The sequence below is a fragment of the Panthera pardus genome, unplaced genomic scaffold (assembly GCF_024362965.1).
Source record: "Panthera pardus isolate Hobbes unplaced genomic scaffold, ASM2436296v1 HiC_scaffold_6, whole genome shotgun sequence".
Lineage (NCBI taxonomy): Eukaryota > Metazoa > Chordata > Mammalia > Carnivora > Felidae > Panthera > Panthera pardus.
The window spans coordinates 62,460,324-62,479,592 of NW_026526991.1; the positions used below are offsets into that span (position 1 = coordinate 62,460,324).

At 51.7% G+C, this 19,269-nt stretch overlaps 1 protein-coding gene across 1 annotated transcript; it reads left to right on the forward strand.

The window, feature by feature from the left end:
* Positions 1 to 5,701: 5,701 nt before the first annotated feature.
* On the forward strand, positions 5,702 to 17,308 carry KRT79 (keratin 79). The gene is made up of 9 exons (XM_019419470.2): positions 5,702 to 6,303; positions 8,779 to 8,999; positions 10,301 to 10,361; positions 10,486 to 10,581; positions 14,435 to 14,599; positions 14,762 to 14,887; positions 15,526 to 15,746; positions 16,300 to 16,334; positions 16,611 to 17,308. The coding sequence occupies exons 1-9, from the start codon at positions 5,827 to 5,829 to the stop codon at positions 16,811 to 16,813; spliced, it is 1,605 nt and encodes a 534-aa protein (XP_019275015.1). The 5' UTR covers positions 5,702 to 5,826; the 3' UTR covers positions 16,814 to 17,308.
* The last annotated feature ends 1,961 nt before the right edge of the window (positions 17,309 to 19,269 follow it).

Genomic DNA, 19,269 nt, shown 5'->3' on the forward strand with positions numbered 1-19,269 from the left:
TTCCAAGTGTTTGCCCAGTCTCCCTTACTCTGCATACTGACCCACATCTCCTTTGCCTGCTGTTCACCCCAGGCCAAGTCCACAGCACCCTGTCCTCTAGCCAGCCAGCCTCATCCTCTCCTCCTCGCAGCCCTCAGGAGGAGCTGGGAAACCCCTGATGGGCTTGGCCAGCCAAATATTGTCCTTTGTGGGGAGGGGAGAGGCCTGAGGACCACTGACCAGAGCCTGCGGGCTGGAATCACGGGCCAACCTGCCTACTCCTCTTCCCCTGTCTCTGGACCGTTTCTCTAGCTCTTCTGTGACATGAAGCAGCACCCACTTCTCCCTGAGGGGGCGTCTTCCCTTCTCTCTCTCCCCTCTCCCACTCTTTCCCTCTCACGAATTCTACTGAGTGTAAACCATACTCGAGGCACTGTGCCAGGACTGGGCTATGCTGGCAAGCTGGATCAATCCCAGCCTGCCCTCCTAATGGGTTCAGTCTCTCTCTCTCTCTCTTTGAGTAAATTCTATGCCCAATGTGGGGCTCAAACTCATGACCCCAAGATCAAGAGTCACATGCTCCATAGATGGAGCCAGCCAGGCGCCCCAGGGGTTCAGCATCTTCCCCGTCCCCTCTCAGTTTCTGGGTTCTCCAACATAACCCCTCCCACCCATGAGAGCCAGATCGTCCTTCCAGAGACCTTGGTTACCAGGGCCAGAGGCCAGCCTCCTGTAGCTAATTCAGACAGCCTCTGTTGGGGGATGGGGGTTTCTGGTGAAGTTCCCTCTGTGTCCTGCCCCTTTGTACAGTCTCCTCCAGGGACACGCTGGCTCCAGCTCCATCCGAGGTAGCAAGCTGGGTCCTGTTGCCTCAGCCCCACCTCATCTCTGAGCTTTAACCTGGCCCTTCTCCTGGAAAGCAGTGCCCCCAGGAGATTAACAATTCAGCAGCGATGCTAAGCACTAGCTTTAAACAGGTGATCCAAGGGCATTTAGAGGGGAGGCTGAAGGGCAGAGATGAAGGTGCCCTGTGGCGGTGTGCAGTCTCTCTGCCACTCCCTCTGGCAATTCAGCTCGGCCCCCAGGCTTGCACCTCACCCAGTAAAACAGAAGCAGGCCTGCTGCCCAGCCCACGCTCTCCGCAGAAGGCAACCTGGGAAATATCGATCACTGTTTGGGAATATCCAACGGGCATCCCACCCCTCATCCCAATCAGCTCATTGGGGGGCTCCCTCCAGCCCTCTGCTCTGCTCCCTAGGATGTCCTTCATTCCCTCCATCTCTGCTGATGTTTCAGTATCTCTTCTCACTTGTTCCCTGGTAAATTGGCTGTACTCCTGACTGAACACAGCCCCTCATCCCTGTTCTTCCTTCTTCCCATGTCTGCACCGGATTTTTCTCCTCCTGGAAACCTTCTCTAATTCCCTCGGTCTGAATGCGCCAGACCCTTTCTGTCCCCGGCCCAGCCTGGCTGTACCCGTAGCTATCCTTGGCTCTGTCTCTGTCTGGTTCTTGCCTGGGACCCAGGTTTTTCCATTAGCCTGGGACCCATGGGCAAGTTCTTCTCCTGCACCCAGGATGGGGACCAGCTGCTCGGCTTGTGCAGGGGGGCTCTGGTGGGCACTTGGGACTGAAACTCAGCCCGTCCCCTTACCTCTTGACTCTCATCCCACCACCGGGCCTGTCTGAACATGAGACTGGAAAAGTCTTCTTCCCTCTTCAGTGGGAAGCTCTGCAGGAGGCCAGGTGTGTGGGCATCAGGGCCAGGTGCTAAGAGGGTGGGGAGTGTCACCTTCTCCACCCGGGCCCCTACCCCAGCAGCCCGTCGGCTCCTGCACGGCTCCTCTTGTCTCCTCCCTCCCCATGTGGCTAACACCAAACTCCATGGTCTTGGCCACAGGAAGTCAGGCCATTCCCCACCCCCACCCCCCCGTCCCAGTTTTAAGGGGAGGTCAGCCCTTTTCTCAGACCTGTGGATCTCTCCATCAAAAATGTCTGAGAAGGAAGCTTTTGAGCCTTCTTTAAGGGAGACAGGGGTTGGGGGTACACGGCTCAGGAGCCAGGATTCCTGGGCTTGCGTCCCAGCTCTGCCACTTACTAGTGGTGTGACTTTGACCAAGCTGTGGAACCTCTCCAGTTTCCTCATCCGTGGAAAGAGATTAATAACAGTGCTTACCTCACAGGGCTGGTGGAGGGGCCTGCCATTTGTCGTCCCAGCAGGAAACGAAATTCACCCGAAAGGTCGGCTAAATGGACTTTAATGAAAGGGGTACCTATGGAGGTGTGGGCGTGGCTAAGGACACAGAAAGGATGGAGGGGCCAGAGGCTGGGAGCAGTGGGAAGCCACTGCCATCCCCAGAGGTAGCGAGGCTAGTGGTTTGTCCAGGACTGAGCCTTTTTCCAAGACGTGGGGCTTTCAGTGCTAAATAAGGACAATCCTAGAAGAACCAGGGTGAGGAGGCCACCCAGTGTAGAGCCGAACGACAGGAGGAAGGAGTGACAGATGAGACAAGAGCAGGGACTTTTGGGGGGATCACTTGGAAGAAGCCGTAATCATGGAAGAGGCTGGGGAGAAATACCAGTCCTCCCTTCCTCTCCCAGATCTCCTACTGATCCCCCCCTCCTGCCCCCCATCCCCTCTGCCTTGGCCAACCCACCTGGAAGCCGGAGAGCAAGGGAGCAACCTACAAGGGTCTAGAAGGTAGATGACTGATCTGGGGCAGGAAGGAGGTGGACGGAGCCTACCCATCATGGACGTGAGATGTGTTACTGCACTGATGTGTCTGCCACGTAGGAAGTGCTCAGTAAATGCTGATTATAAGAACCATTGCTGTTAGTTTAGAAAGTCCTATCCCTGTATGAGGGCTCCCAAGGGCAGCAAGTGTTTTCTTTACCCCGTACCTTTCCTTTTTTTTTTTTCTTTTTAAAGTTTGTTTATTTATTTTGAGGGGCATCTGGATAGCTCAGTCGGTTAAGTGTCCGACTTCGTTTCAGGTCATGATCTCGCGGTCCGTGGGTTCCAGTTCCGCATTGGGCCCTGTGCTGACAGCTCAGAGCCTGGAGCCTGCTTCGGATACTGTGTCTCCTTCCTTGTCTGCCCCTCCCCGGCTCACGCTGTCTCTCTCTCTTTCTCTCAGAAATAAACATTAAAAAATTTTTTTAAAAAAGTTTATTTAGGGGCGCCTGGGTGGCTCAGTCGGTTAAGCCGCTGACTTCAGCTCAGGTCATGATCTCGCGGTCCGTGAGTTCGAGCCCCGCGTCGGGCTCTGTGCTGACAGCTCAGAGCCTGGAGCCTGTTTCAGATTCTGTGTCTCCCTCTCTCTCTGACCCTCCCCCGTTCATGCTCTATCTCTCTCTGTCTCAAAAATTAAATAAACGTTAAAAAAAAATTAAAAAAAAAGTTTATTTATTTTGAGGGGGGAGGGGATGAGAGAAGGAGAGAGAGAATCTGAAGAAGGTTCCCCACTATCAGCCCAGAGCCCAGCCCCACGAACCATGAGATCATGACCTGAGCCAAAATCAAGAGTCAGACACTTAATGGAATGAGCCACGCAGGTGCCTGGCACCCGTATCTTTCCTACTGCTCTGTCCCCAGCCTGGCCTATGTTGGGTGCTCAGCTGACACCATCAGCCATCTTACCTTGTCCCTCCTGCAGCAGCCTGCCATACCCTCTGCTCTTGTGTCCTGCCACAGTGGGGGGACCCCAGGCAGGTGACAGTCTGCAGACACAGAAGCCCTTGGTTGGAGCGGCAGCAGAGGGGAGGAAGCGATCCCTAAGCCACAGAAAGAAGGTCTAAGCTTGGGTGTTCGGTATCAAAGCAGAGAGGACAGTCAAGGCCCGAAAAAGAAGGTCCCAACGGTGGCTGGGTTGGGACCCGTGAGCCCCCCATCCCCCCCACTGCCTAGGAGGGAGCATGTCTCCAAGCAGTAACTCAGAGAACAAGCCCTGGGTGGCCTGTGCCGCTGTCTGTCACCAGCTTTCAGCACAAAGCCTGGCTCAGCGTGCCAGGTCAATGACATGAGGCTGTCATTCCTGGGGAGCGGTGGAATGTTTGTTTGTTTGTAGCCGATGCTACTCCCACCTCCCCGGCTGCCCTGACTCAGAAGGCTGACATCACTCCCTTCCCCACCTTCCCCAGAAGCCCCACTCCCCGCATCCCCTCCCGCCTTCCCCCTCCCACATCCCTGCAGGGAGAGATAAAGGAGGCTGAGAAAGTGATCACAGCCTCGGGACTGCAGGCAAAGGTCAATGGGAAGTAATGGCTCAGTCCTGGGATGGCTGGCGGAGGCTTTTTGAAAGGATTTCCCCTGCGGGCTCTGCTTATAGGCAGAGGCAAAGGAGGCCCAGAGAGGTTGAGAGAGCAGCCCCAGGACACACAGCTCAGTGGGGATTCGTCCCAGCCTGGCTTGCCCCAGTGCCTTGTATCTGAGCTCCCAGCAGGGAGGAAGAGCCTCTCTTGGGAAGTAAGGGTCTAGTTCTCTGAATGCCCTTCACCCCATCCCTCCTGGGTGTTAGGTTTGACCTAACTTGCAGCCTCTCACAGTGGTCCTGGGAAAGAGTCCCACAGCCTCCCCTGGGCCTGGAGTGGGCCCGCTCTCTGCCTGACTTCCTTGGGCTGTGGAGCAGGCCATGTCCTTTCCTTTGGGATCCTGGGGACACAAGTGGCCACAGCCCCAGCTCCCTGCCCAGCCACTGTGGGAGGAGCACGGCAAGCACTGCGTCTGCTCCTTCCCTCAGGCGAGTTTCTCTCACCTCTCTGGGCCCATTTTCCAGTTTTCCAGCTAAAAGCTCAAGGGGGGAGGAGGGACATCTCTGAAGTTACCTCCTCAAAGTTGTCTCAGTCCTAACGGCTGACACCTCCAAGTCTTCCTTTGGGGCTGTGCCTGGGACTGTGTGAAGTGATTGAAGAGCCTCCGGCCCTTGGGATTCAAGCATCAGGATCCTTGGGGGCTGGGAAGATGAGAATGTTGGGATGCTTCGTGGGCCTCTTGTGGTCTTTGTTGAACACATACTTCTCAGATCTGTACTTATGTCCAGTCCGAATGGGGCCTCCAGCCCCCTCCAAAGTGGCTGGGCCCTTCTGGGGATGCTCAGCTGCAGGGCAGAGGGTTGGGGGTCTCAGGTGATGGTCAAAGCCCTCCATCTCTCTTCGGTCCCTAGAAGAATGTGCTTTTCCCCACTCATCTCCCTGGTCTCGGGGACCCCACCCAGCAGACCATCTGCCCATGTATGACTGAAGAGCAGACTGCTCCCGCCCCGCTCTGTCACCTGTGCCCCCCACCCTGGACCTGCCAGGAGGCAGTGAGGCCGTGGGTTGGGAGGCTGGGACTGGAGCAGGCCTGGGCACCCTCCCTCCAGTCCATTGCTCAATGTTCCTTCCCTTACCGCCTGTGCAGCCATGGGCCCTGGGGCCTTGGCTTACGACAGGGGCCTGGGCCAAATCCCACAGAACAGAGCCCCATTGATGGCGGCCATCAGGGCTGAGTAGGAGGAGACCAAGCCAGCCACTGGGTGGTGGGGGTGGCCGTGGGAGACTGTATCATCCTGTTCCAAGTCAGGAGAGCCCCAGGGGGGAGAAGGTGGCATCCTGTCCCACACAGTCTTGGCTCAGCCCCAGCTCTGGAGCGCAGGTGATAACTGGGCAGCCGCTCCCTCCCACTGGGGGAGAGGGGACTCCCCTGGCCCCCGGGGCCCCTCCCTCTCTTCCTGGGGCAATGGGGCAGGAGTGTCTGTGGAGCGCAGGAGCCAGCCCAACAGGGAAAAGATAAAAAGCCCTTCAGTGTCATAGAAGCTCACTGCGTTCCCTCACAGCTCTCTCAGCCTGTGCTCTGGCCCCTCTGACAGCCATGAGGTCCTCTGTGTCTCGGCAGACATACTCCACTAAAGGAGGCTTTAGCTCTAACTCTGCAGGTGGAGGAGGCGGGTCCCGGGCCCACACCAGCTTCAGCTCGGTGGCGGTGTCCCGGAGCAGTGGCAGTGCTGGGGGAACCCGCTGTGGCCCCAGCAAGGGGGGCTTTGGCAGCCGAAGCCTCTATAACTTGGGGGGCAGCAAGAGCATCTCGGTCAGTGTGGCTGGAGGGGCCTCCTCAGGGAGGGCCCTGGGGGGCTTCGGCTTTGGCGGTGGGGCCTACGGGGGCCTGAGCGCCGGCAGGCAGACATTCGGGCCTGCCTGTCCTCCTGGAGGCATCCAGGAGGTCACTGTCAACCAGAGCCTGCTGACCCCTCTCAACGTGGAGATAGACCCGGAGATCCAGCGGGTTCGTACCCAGGAGCGGGAGCAGATCAAGACCCTCAACAACAAGTTCGCCTCCTTCATTGACAAGGTGAGCCTGGGTGGAAGGAGGCCGGGAGGGGCCCTTGGAGTAGAAGCAGGGTCCCTAAGAGAGGGTGGGCTGGGCAGAGGCTGATGTAGCCCATGTGCAGTGTGGTGGGGTTGATAGAATGACTTTTAGAGCTCTCCCGCCTGCGCCTGGGATGCCCAGACGTGGATGGCTGGAGACAGTCTTCTGGATCTTACTGTCATTTCTCAGGTGAATCTCAATTCTGCTCAGGAGGTCTGCGGCCAAGCCCACCTTGACTGTGGTGCAGCCTTTTCTCTGGCCATAATTAACACGGTCACACAGCAGCCTATCACATAGTGAAGGGGCAGACTGTCCTCACTGCTCCTCTTAACAGGGTGGTCCTTATCGCCTTTTGTCATTTCACCGCTGGGGAAACTGGCTCAAAGGTCACACATGTTATCCAAGGAGCCCCATCTGTTTCCTGTTCTCTCAGTTTTGGAGAAGGCCTAAGGACAAAGATGTGATTCAGTGCGATAGAGGGGGTTGTCCCGGGAGAAGTCACCTTTCTCTTCTATTCCTACTTGCTTTTCTGGCCAAGAAGCTCAAGTGGGGATGGATGGTGAAGAGGGTGGTCACCAGAGCTAGGGGTATAGAGTTTGGTCTGTTCCAGATCGGGGACATCCTGACTCTTTCCCTGGCCTCCAGGTTGACCGCATGGCTCTTGTACTGCCCTCTGGCATTTTCAGGTCCATTTCACTGCATCGTCTACTTCTACCCCAACCCCCCAGGTAGAGGGACCATGATGGGGAAAATCCTGGCAGATGACCACACCTTGGTTCAGTGATGTGTGGATTCCCAGAGAACATTCATGTCCTTTTCTGACGTGAAACCTACAGTGTCCCATGAGGAATCAGAATAGGTGATATTGTGTCTATTTTAAAGAAGAGAAAACAGAAGTCTAGAGGGGTCAAGAGATTTTCCCAGGCTCACACGGATACTTGGAGGCAGAGGTGGGCCTGAAACTCAGGTTCATGGGCCCTATGGTCCTTGGCATTAAGAGACCCTGTCACCGCTCATGGCAGGTGCACCTGATGCATGGTTCCCAGGCCATGTGATTTAGGGCCTGGGGTGCTGTGGAGGTGGGACCTGGAGAAACCAGATGGTGGAAGGTGAAGCAAGCTATTCCGCCCACCTCCTCACCTTCTCCCCTAGTGACTTTTGGTCCTCCTGTGGGACTGTCCCAGAGGTCAGACAAGCAAAAACCTCTCCCAGGCTCTCAGCATCACAGTCTAGGACGTGGTCTGTGTGGTTGTCCCTGTTGGCCGGGCAGAGAAGCCCCCCAGAGCCCACCCCTGAGCTCCCTTCTAAGTCTTTAGAGATAGGACTGGGCATCTAGAGTTAAAATTAAAAAAAAAAAAAAAGTCAAATTTACAGAAAAGTTACAAGCACAGTACAACATATTTCTAACTATTTTTTCACCCAGATGCACCCATTTTTAAAATTTAATTTAATTTTAATTCCAATACAGTTAACCTACAGTGTTATATTAGCTTCAAGTGAACAGTATAGTGATTCAACAGCTCTATACATCACCCTGTGCTCATCATGACAAGTGCCCTCCTCAGACCCTGTCCCCTACTTCACCCGCCTCCTCTCTGGTAACCATCGGCTTGTTCTCTCGAGTTAAGAGTCTGTTTCTTGGTTTCTCTCTCTCTCTATTTTCTTTTCTTGTTTGTTCTTTTTCTTAAATTCCACACATGAGTGAAATCATATGGTCTTGTCTTTCTCTGACGGACTTATTTTGCTTTAGATTCACCAATGTTTACATTTTGTCACATTTGCTTTCTCTGTATATGTGTGCGTGTCCACATGTCCATACATACATGTTTGTATATATGCATACATACATTCACATACACTATATATGAATTTGCAGTAAAAACATTTTTTTAACGTTTATTTTTGAGAAAGAGACAGAGTGCAAGTGGGGGAGGGGCAGAGAGAGAGGGAGACACAGAATCCGAAACAGGCTCCAGGCTCTGAGCTTGTTAGCACAGAGCCTGATGCGGGGCTTGAACTCACGGACCGCGAGATCATGACCTGAGCCGAAGTCGGACACTTAACTGCCTGAGCCACCCAGGTGCCCCCATCATCCGCATTTTTAACAGTTGATTTTGATGCAGAATGAGGGTTCACAAACATTGATCTAGTCCAGTGTAATCAGTGTAAGTAGGAAAGGGAGATGCAGAGAGAAGTGACTTGACCATCACCAACCACCAAATGACTGAGCTGGGGCTTTGATGGTTTATTAACTCTTTAGAGTCTTGTCATTGGATTGGACTGTTTTTTTCCAGCAAAGAATGTATTCTCAGGAACTCCTCCCCTTGGCAATGTGTAGTCTGCACTGGCCCTGTGACGTCCTGGTCGGGGATGGGTGGTGGTGATGGGCCCAGTCCTGGGTCCCTCCTGGGGCCAGAGGAATGGTACCAGCCCACCACTCTTCTTGCTCTGGCTCAGGTGCGGTTTCTAGAGCAGCAGAATAAGGTGCTGGAGACCAAGTGGGCACTGCTGCAGGAGCAGGGCCAGAACACGGGTGTCACCAGGAACAACCTGGAGCCCCTCTTTGAGAGCTACTTGGGCAACCTGCGGAGGCAGCTGGACAGCCTCCTGAGCGATCGGGGGAGGCTGGACTCAGAGCTGAGAAATGTGCAGGATCTCCTTGAGGACTTCAAGAGCAAGTAAGGAGGACTGGACAGGCTGGGAGCTTGTGGGGGCAGGGATGGGACAGCGTGGGAAATCACCCCATTCCCAGGCTCCTGGGACCCACCCGGGGCAGTGCCCAGACAGAGCTACTCCCCTTGGGTGTCCAGGCTCTGGACCCATTGCGTCCTGGAGAATTGTCCCACTTACTTGTGTATTGTTCCTCATTTTAAAAACTCTAAGGTAGGGAGGACAGTGTAATGAACATTTATGTCCTCATTACTCAGCTTTAATAATTCTTAACTCGTAGCCCATCTTGTTTTATTTCTACATCTACTTGATTTTTCCCTTACCTTATTGTCTTGAAGCAAATCCCAGCCATCATGTGATTCCATTCACAAATATTTGCTGGCTATATTCATAGAGCCTATCTGCATAGCTTGACTTAATAAAACATAAACACAATGCCATAATCACACCTAAAACTTTAAAATTAAAAAAAATTTTTAATGTTTGTTTTATTTTTGAGAGACAAGGGCAGAGTGCCAGCAGGGGAGGGGCAGAGAGAGAGAGAGAGAGAGAGAGAGAGAGAGAGAGAATCCAAAGCAGGCTCCAGGCTCTGAGCTGTCAGCACAGAGCCCGATGTGGGGCTCGAAATCATGAACCGTGGGATCATGACCTGAGCTGAAGTTGGACGCTTAGCCGATTGAGCCACCCAGGCACCTCACACACCTAAAACTTTCAAAAGAGTAATTCTTCAATATCATCGACTGTCCGTTCATTATGAATTTCCAATTGTCCATACATGTCCTAAGTTTTAAAAATACAGTTTGTTTGAATCAAGACCCAAATAAAATTCACATATTATGATCAGTTGATATGTATATTTGTCATTTTAGGGCCCAATCTTTCATAACTTTTCCAATAACTTGATACTGGCAATTTCTAACCCTTCAAGTCTCAGCAAAAGCAGTTGGAGAGAAGTTAGTTGTTTTAAAAGATGTCCCGTCTGTTGAAAGTGAAAGCAAAGATGAGCCATTGTGGACACATCTTTGCCTGTTCTTATAAAAGCCTCCTCAGGGCTCTGATCCAAAGAGATAGTTGCTCTTGGTCGCCATATTATTGCACACATTCTGTGTCCATTTCCTCAAAGGGGGGCGGGGCAGGAATATTTAAAGACTGTACCCCAAGTTTCTTCACTGGTAGGCTGTATTACAGAACTCCTTCTCAAAGGTGTTCTTAGATAACGTGGGACCCAACGGGGCTTAAAGCCGAGTGGGTTAAATGTCCCAAAAGGCAGAACCTGGCTGAGCCTGGCCTGAGTCTTCCTGTGTAACAGGTATGAGGATGAAATCAACAAGCGCACTGCAGCGGAGAACGAGTTTGTGGTGCTCAAGAAGGTGAGCAGGGTGGCAGGGAGTGGGGGAGGTGGTTTTTGGGCTTGCCAGGGTGCTGGGCTGACTCAGAGGGAGGTGAGAGTCCTGGGGGCTGAGGCATCTGCCCTGCTGTCTCTCTTTCCCCCAGGATGTGGATGCTGCGTACATGACCCGGATGGATCTACACAGCAAAGTAGGGACCTTGACTGAGGAGCTCGACTTCCTAAACCACCTCTATGAACTGGTGAGATGGCAATGGACAGAGACAATTACATTTACATATGGCATTGGGGATTCCCCCGCAGGTCTGATCTGAATTCACCAGTGCAATTTAATTGAGGGAATATAGAACCTGGGCCTTTAATTAATACAGGCTTCCATGTATCAGGTGCTAAGGATGGGTCAGACACTGGGCTAAGCTTTATATGATCCTCTCAACAAAGCCACAATATAGATACCATTATTGTTTCCATTTTATAGTCAGGGACACTGAGGCTCAGAGTAGCTTCCTCATGGTTACATAGCTAGTTAGATGCAGTGCTGGAAATAAAGCCTGGTTCTTGGACTTCTTCAAAGTCTGACTCTTATTCCTGTGTTAGACCATTTCCCTTCTAGACCATTTGTAATGGAGCAAGGGTTGGAGGAGCAGAGATGGACAGAGAGGGGACGGAGATTCCAGATTGCCTCAGGAGTTGAGGTATGGGTAGTGGGTAGAATCCAGGCCAGGTCCCAGGAAACAAGGGGCTTTGAAGACCAGGCTAAGAGGGCTGAAGTTAACCGAGTTGATCCTAGCATCTCAGACTCAGACTTGGAAGGGACCTCATGGCCCCCCTTCCCCTTCATGCTGGAGCCCTTCCTCTAACATCGCTGATAGGAGTCATGTAGTCTCGACTTGAATGCTTTTAGTGGCAGGGAACTCACTATTTTTTAGGGCAGGCATTTTCATTGTTGATCAAATTAGAAAGCTGACTTCAATCTTCCCGTGACTTCTGTTCTTGATTGGCCCTGCTTCTGCCCTCCAGGCTGCACACATCTGTGTGGCCTGTGTCTTTCATATGGCAGCACTTTAGAGGTCAGGATGCTTAGGTGACTGCCATCTGTGGCATATGAAGAAGCTGAGGAAATAGGGTTCTGATCTCAGACTTTGGAAAACAGGGGGGGTAGGGAGGGCGGTTACAGACTTGCAGCCTAATGTCGCACTAGTTTATGTGTCATCTTTAGAAGTCACTTCATGATATTTGATCCTTAATAAAAACCCTGGAGTTTTTCACATGAGTGCTTTCAAGTGAGGTATGTATCTGTTTGCTTCCAGCTTCCAAAGACAGGAAGTTGGCCGTTGAATTTTTGTAACCGAAGAGTTAATGAGTCCCATTTCTCCTGTGAAATGTCATTGTGGTTTCGTCCCATTGTCTGGGCAACCAGACACTATTGGGCACTTTGAAACTTGATTTCCCCCATCCATATGTTGGAGATACCCAGTTGGGTAATTGGATATATTTATTGATGATGCCCCAGCTTTGGGTTCTCTGTGGACCTGGTCAACTTTCAGTTCAGTGGGGTGATAACATTTCAGTGTAAATGACTGGTAAGCACATTAAAGCAGACGGGGCCAAGAACGGAGTTCTAGTGCAAGACCTAGGCCTTCAGGGGTGCCTTTCTCCCAGGCTGACCTCACTCCACCAATCAATAATTTATGGTTCAAGTGGCTCAGCTACTGTAAAATCTAGGTGACCACATCATTATCTGGCCCACATCTTTCTGTCTTGTGTTCAAGAAGTTGTTGGTCAAGCAATATCTGTGACGGTCCCTTAGCATTTTAGTAAGACAACCATAGTAGAAAGTGAAATCCATTTGGCTTGGCCTTTCCTTAGGGAAGTCTTGCTGGCTCCTTGCCTCTTACTTATATTTTGTATTTCTAGAGGTTCATAGGAAGTTGACGTCAAGTTTAAGTTGAAAAAGTCTAAATATCATCCCCTCAAAAATGAGGACATTTGCTGTGTCTGGGGTTCTGGAACCTGTCCTACTCTCCATATTTCTCATGGATCTCTGGGAGTGTTCATCCCCTTGGCAATGCCATGGCCTTCTAGGATATGCTCCTTTGGCCTGGACCCCTGAGATCCCCAACAAGGCCAAGGCCTCTCATACTCTCTGTGTCTGTCTTGGTTTTCCATTTCTTCTCCAGCATGCTGCTCTTTCTAAGTTGATGATTGTTCCCTTTGATGGGAAAGAGGCAAATGACGTAGCAGTTGAGTTATTGGTGTTTTGGGTTAGTCCAATGCTGCCTCTCTGTTTTTTTCACCTAGAGCTTACCTACAGCCCTTGTCTACTGGCCTCAGCATTTCCCCTGGCTCATCCATGGCTGTGTTTTTCTCCTTCTAACATCTCCATCTGCCCTGTCAGAATGGAACTTGTTGGGGAGTGTTCTGTGCCATCACGATGATTTCCTAGGTGCCTCCCCACTTTTTTCCTTGCTGGACCACTGATGGTCATTCATTGCTTGCGGATTCCTCATTCTCCTCTCTTAGATTCTTTTCACTTTTGGGCCAGGTCAACGGTGCCCACCCCCTCTTCTCTGAATGGACAACAATTGGCTTTCTTACTGTCTAAGACCCATGTCTGCATGCTCAGTGTTTCTTTCCTTTGCGGTCCCTTATTCATTTAACACATATTACTGAGTAGCTTCCACATGGCACCAGAAGGACAAAGTCCCTGCTTTGGGGGCCCTATATCTCCAGTTACCATGTGGTGAGGCCGTGCTGGGACAGAGACAAGGTATATGGAGCAGGCTGAGCCTGATTCTTCCTGGGAGAGCTGTGGGAGCTTCAGAAGAGGTGGGATTTGAGACGAATTTTGAGGGAAGGGCAGGAATTCTAAAGGAAGAGCAGTAAGGGCCTGCTAGCCAGGGTCCAGCCTGCACAGTGACACGGAGGCAGCATAGAGTGCCTTGTGTTTGGGGAGCAGCATGGATGTTCACCCCTTCCTCTTCACCCATCCCACATTTTTTTTAATTTTAGAGAGAGAGAGAGATAGAGTGAGTGGGGGAGAGGAGAAGAGGGAGAGAGAGAGAGAGAGAGAGAGAGAGAGAGAGAGAGAATCTCAAGCAGGCTCCACACTCAGTGCAGAGCCTGGTGTGGGGCTTGATTTCATGACCCTGGGGTCATGACCTGAGCCAAAATCAAGAGTCAGATGCTCAACCTACTAAACCACTCTGGCGCCTCTGGATGAGGTATTTGATTGGCGCTGGGGTTTGGGCAGTTTGTTGGCAGCCCAGGGCAGGAAGGACCATGGGAGAGACGGAGGCAGAGCTCAGCTGGGAGCCAATGCATATGGCGTAGCGATAGAGCTGAACCCAAAGCCAGAACACAGAAACTAAGCTGCTGTTCATGACATCTTTAAATGCCTGTTTATATGTCAAAGTTGATGGTCCTAGAAACCCAGGAAGGGTCCAAGAATATCACCATGGTCTATAAATGTTAGTATATTCTAGAGGAAACGATTTGGGATTTGTCGCTCAACTGACTGGTTCCAGTTGGGCTCCATGATAGGACTGGATGACCTTGGATGTGTCACTTCTCTTCTCCAAGACTCTTTCCTCACCAACCTCTGTCAGGACCACCATGAATGATGCTGCAGGTTGTTAACTGGCTGAGTGGAGAGTGGGGTTCGAATCAGGCCCACGGTCAGCTCCCTGGGTCCCACCAGCTGCTTCCACTCAGAGGGGAGACTTTTCCCAATTTGACAAAAGCACCCTGTGCGCCAGTCATGGCCTTGCCTGCCTCCCAGGGCTTTCTGACGATGAAAGGGACTGGTGGACGTGCTGGCCGAATGCCTGGCACCAGGGTTGAGGGCAGTAAGTATGCATTCTTTCCCCTTCTTTAATCTCTTGGAAACTTGTAAATGCACAAAAAGAAATGGTATTTACCAAAATGAGAGTGCCATTTCACAGCCGGGGAGAATGATGCTTTTCCTTCTAGGCTGGAGCCTGGGGCAGAACACAGGCCTCCTGATGCCACCTGGGGACCCCATCCTTCACCCTTCAGCTGTCTCCTGGGGGCCTGGAGCAGGGGCACCGCTGGCAGCTCTCTCTTTTTCTGCAGGAGCTGAGCCAAGTGCAGACCCACGTGTCTGACACCAATGTAATCCTTTCCATGGACAACAATCGCAGACTTGACCTGGATAGCATCATTGCTGAGGTCAAGGCCCAGTATGAGCTGATTGCCCAGAGGAGCAGGGCTGAGGCTGAGGCTTGGTACCAGACCAAGGTGAGGAGAATAGCCGGTCAGGTGTATGGGCTGGGACTGGACACAGAACATCCCCCATCGTGAGAGGCCTGAGGCCAGACACACCCAGCCTCCGAAGGGCCCCTAGTCACCCAGGAGGGCCGGGAACTGACAGCTCACAACAGCCACCTTTTTGGTCTCTAGTATGAAGAGCTGCAGGTGACAGCTGGGAAGCATGGGGACAACCTGCGGGACACTAAGAACGAGATTGCTGAGCTCACCCGCACTGTCCAGAGGCTGCAGGGTGAGGTGGATGCAGTTAAGAAGCAGGTGAGCCTTTGGCTGGGAGCCTGGGGGTCAGGCCTGGGTTGGTGGAGGTGGGGACCTTCTCACTGTCATGCTGAGGGGGTCAGAGCTGCTCTTTTCCTGATGGATGGGACACACTCAAACGCTGGATCAATGTACTCCTTTTACAGGACAGGAAACTGAGGCCTGGGGAAGGTCACATGGCATATTAGTGGTAGAGCAGTTGGGACAACGTCCTCCAAGGAGGTTGGTCCCATCTCCAGGGGGTCAGAGCAGGAGGCTGAGGGTTCAAGTGTTCAGGTCCTAGATGCTGATTCCATTTAGGGCGTGGCTAAAAAAGCAAGGACTTTTCCCTGTATCAGGGTGAAGCACCTGGTGAACGGTGAGGTTACATTATTTATTTTATCTCTTTTGAGGCACTGGGTTGAGTTGCAGCAGGAAAGGCTAAGGTTAGACTTCAGTAAGGACTTCCCCAGTGGTGCTACAAGACCCTGCTTGTGTAATAGTATCTCTTCTCTCAGAGGAATATTTCTGCTTTCCTTCCAGCTCGGTTAGTCAGGGTGGGTGGGGTGGGTGGGGGATGGTGACGTCTGGTTTGAGGGCAGAGAGGTGGATGTGATGACCCTGGAGGGTGTCCCCAACCCCTCTCATCCCCTGGGCAGTGCCAGCAACTGCAGACTGCCATCGCAGAAGCGGAACAGCGTGGGGATCTGGCGCTGAAGGATGCTCAGAAGAAGCTTGGGGACCTGGACACGGCCCTGCACCAGGCCAAGGAGGACCTAGCCCGGCTGCTGCGTGACTACCAGGCCCTCATGAATGTCAAGCTGGCCCTGGATGTGGAGATCGCCACCTACCGCAAGTTGCTGGAGAGCGAGGAGAGCAGGTGGGGGCCCCTCCTGCTTCAGAGGGCTTCCCAGCCCTGCCCTGGGGGAGAGCTTGACCGCTTCTGCCACGTGTTTCCTCGGTTGGCACAGCCATCAGTAATCCTTAGGGTGTCTGGAATCCCTGCAGGAGTGAGCCTTCTCCTTCCAACACCAGGTGCCACCACCTTTGGAGCTTTGAGAAAAAATGAATCATCTCTGTCCTTGGGAAGGCACGAGATGTAAAGAAAGTCCCCTCAGCCAGAAACTGGGTGTCTTTCGGCATGGGCTCTGTTTGCTGTCCGTGGTGTGCGTGCAGAGGGAAGTGAGGACGGCACAGGATGGGGCCACTTGGCTCGCCCTGGCTCTGCTTTCTCTGCAGCAGCGGCTGGAAGGGCCACGATGTGTTTCGTGTGTCTCCTGGTCTTGTCTTGTGGGCCTTGGCTCGAGAGATGACCCACTGAGTTGATCCATTGTAAAGGCAGAGAGTGGGAAGGAGGGAGTCGGGGAGACAGAGGGTTTTCGCTTGGGCTCCGGGGACCCCTGACCCTTCTCCTGGTCTTTCTGTTTCTGCAGGATGTCTGGAGAGTGCCCCAGTGCAGTCAGCATTTGTGAGTATTTTGCTGTCTTCCCCTGCCCCAGGCCCAGCCCCGTCCTCTGCTCAGTCCACTCAATCTATCCTTGGCCAGGAGCCCATGTTCCCCCCGCCTGAGCCCCTGGAGACCAGTTGGGGGGTTCTCAAAGAATGAGCTTCCCGCCCCACCTTCTCCATCAGTGTTCCATGGCTCCACGGCCTGTGTTTGTTGCTGTCCCTCACTGGTTTCTCCAAATCCCCGGCCCTCCTCCAGCACGGCTGCCCTACCTCACCCAGACCCTTTGTCTTGCAGCGGTGACTGGCAACTCCACCACTGTGTGCGGAAGCGGTGCCGCCGGCTTCGGGGGTGGCATGTCCCTGGGCGGGAGTGGGGGTGCTGGCAAGGGCGGGTTCAGCACCAGTGTGGGCTACAGCACCAAGGGAGGGCCCGTCTCTGGGGGTACCTCCATCCTGCGGAAGACCACCACGGTCAAGACGTCCAGCCGGAGGTATTAGCTGCCCAGCCTCGCAAGCGGGGCTCCTGCCGTTTTCTCCTTGCTCTACTCACCCCACCTCTGCTGCCCTCCCTGCCTACCTCCATAGGAGCGGGAACAGCCCCGGACCACAGGTCCGGTGTTACTTGCATGCCAGACTCTTTGCACGTGATCTGCATTTTGGGAAGGCTCAAATCTGCCCAGGTTTTCTCCTTGCTTCTGCAATGTGATGGGAAGGGGACGGGGGTTAAGGCTACCATCTTGAATGATGTATTTGAGTGCTTTGGGAGTGATCTTTTGACAACCGAGAGGAGGCTAGATTTCCCTCAGTTCCTCTGCTCATCTGCTTTGCACTCGGGGCAGGCTGGGGGAGGAAGGAGGGAAGTGGGAATGGTCCCCGAAGGACTTTCAACCTCCCCGGGCTCCCACCAACCCCCAATCCCTTTCCAAATTTACCCACCCCACCTCCCCTGTCTGTGCCTGTGATGTATCTCAATAAATGGTAACTGCAGCTAGATGTCTGTGGCTCCGGTCTCTCCTGCCCCGGGGGAGCTGAAATTGTCAACCACATGCTCATTATGCCCCATGCTAATTACTGTGTTAAAAGCACATCCACTGATAACCATCACCACTGTAGGCCTGGCTCTTACTCTCTCCCTTGTGGAATTCATAGGGGGAGACTTGAGGGAATATCTAAGTTGTTCAAGGCAGAACCCAGCCACTGAGCATCTACCTATTACCAGCCCATCCCCTATTACTTGGCCTTCAGAACTGGGCCGACTTGGCTTCAAATCCCAGTTCTGCCACTTACTGTGTGACCTTCGGCAAGTCACTTAACCGCTGAGCCCCAGTTTCCTCCTTCATAAAAGCAAGGTGTGATGAGAACATGTGTAAATCACCTGGCTAATGAGGGTCTTAACAAGAACCAGTTCTCTTCACTTGCTTTCACTCTGGCTCCTGGTTTCCCAAGTAACTCATCATCGTGGTGTCAGATAGCTTCTCTCTCAGCCCTCATATCTGGTTATTAAGAAAAATCCACATTTTTCCAACAACAGCAGAATACACATTTTTCTCAAGCACACACAGAACAATTTTCTAGGGTAGATCATATGTCAGGCCACAAAACAAGTCTTGGTAAATTCGGGAAGATTGAAATTATACCAAGTGTCTTCTCTGGCCACAATGGTATGAAACTAGAAGTCAGTAATAGGAGGAGAACTGAGAAATTCACAAACACATGGAAATTAAACAGTACTTTCCTCAACAACTAATAGATCATAAAAGAAATTCAAAGGAAAATAAAAAAGTATCTTGAGACAAATAATAATGGAAAAATAACGTACTAAAACTTACGGGATACTGCAGAAGTAGTTCTCAGAGGAAATTTTATAGCTATAAACACATATGTCAAGGAAATAAGAGGGGCTCATGAGTGGCTCAGTTGGTTAAGCATCTGACTTTGGGCCAGGTCATGATCTTATGGTTCATGAGTTTGAGCCCCATGTTGGGCTCTGTGCTGACAGCTCAGAGCCTGGAGCCTGCTTCAGATTCTGTGTCTCCCTCTCTCTCTGCCCCTCCCCTGCTCACGCTCCGTCTCTCTCCCTCAACATTAAAATAAACCTTAAAGAAAAAAAAGAACATAGAAAGACCTCAACTAAACCATCTAACTTTACACCTTAAGTAACTAGAAAAAGAAGAACAAACTAAGCCCAAAGTCAGCAGAAGGAAGAAAATGATAAAGATTAGAGTAGAAATAAATGAAATAAAGAGTAGGAAAACAATAGAAAAGACTAACCAAACTAAGAGTTGTATCTTTGACCCTTCAAACAAAATTGACAAACCTTTAGCTGGACTTACCAAGGAAAAGAGAGAGAGGATCCAAATTAACAAAATTGTAAGTGAAAAAGGAGGTACAATAACGGATCCCATGGAAATGCAAAGGATCATAAGAGGCTCCTCTGAACACTCATATGACAAAAAACTGGACACCCTGGAAGAAATGGCTGCATTCCTAGAAACATACAACCTACCAAGACCAAATCAGAAAGAAATACAAAATCTGAACAGACCAATTACTAAGTAAGGAGATTGAATCAGTAATCAAAAATCTCCTAACAAAAAAAAGTCCAGGACCAGATGGCCTCACTGGTGAATTAAACATTTAAAGAAGAATGAATGCCAATCCTTCTCAAACTCTTACAAAAAATAGAAGAGGAGGGAACACTCCCAACTATTCTACCAGGCCAGCCTACCCTGATACCAAAGGCAGACAAGGGCACTACAAGAAAAGAAAAATACAGGCCAATATCCCTGATAAACATAGATGCCAACATTCTCAAGAAAATACTAGCAAACTGAACTCAGCAGCACATTAAAAGGACTCTACACTATTGGGGCTCCTAGGTGGCTCAGTTGGTTAAGTGTTCGACTCTTGATTTTGGCTCAGGTCATGATCTCATGGTTCAGAAGATTAAGTCC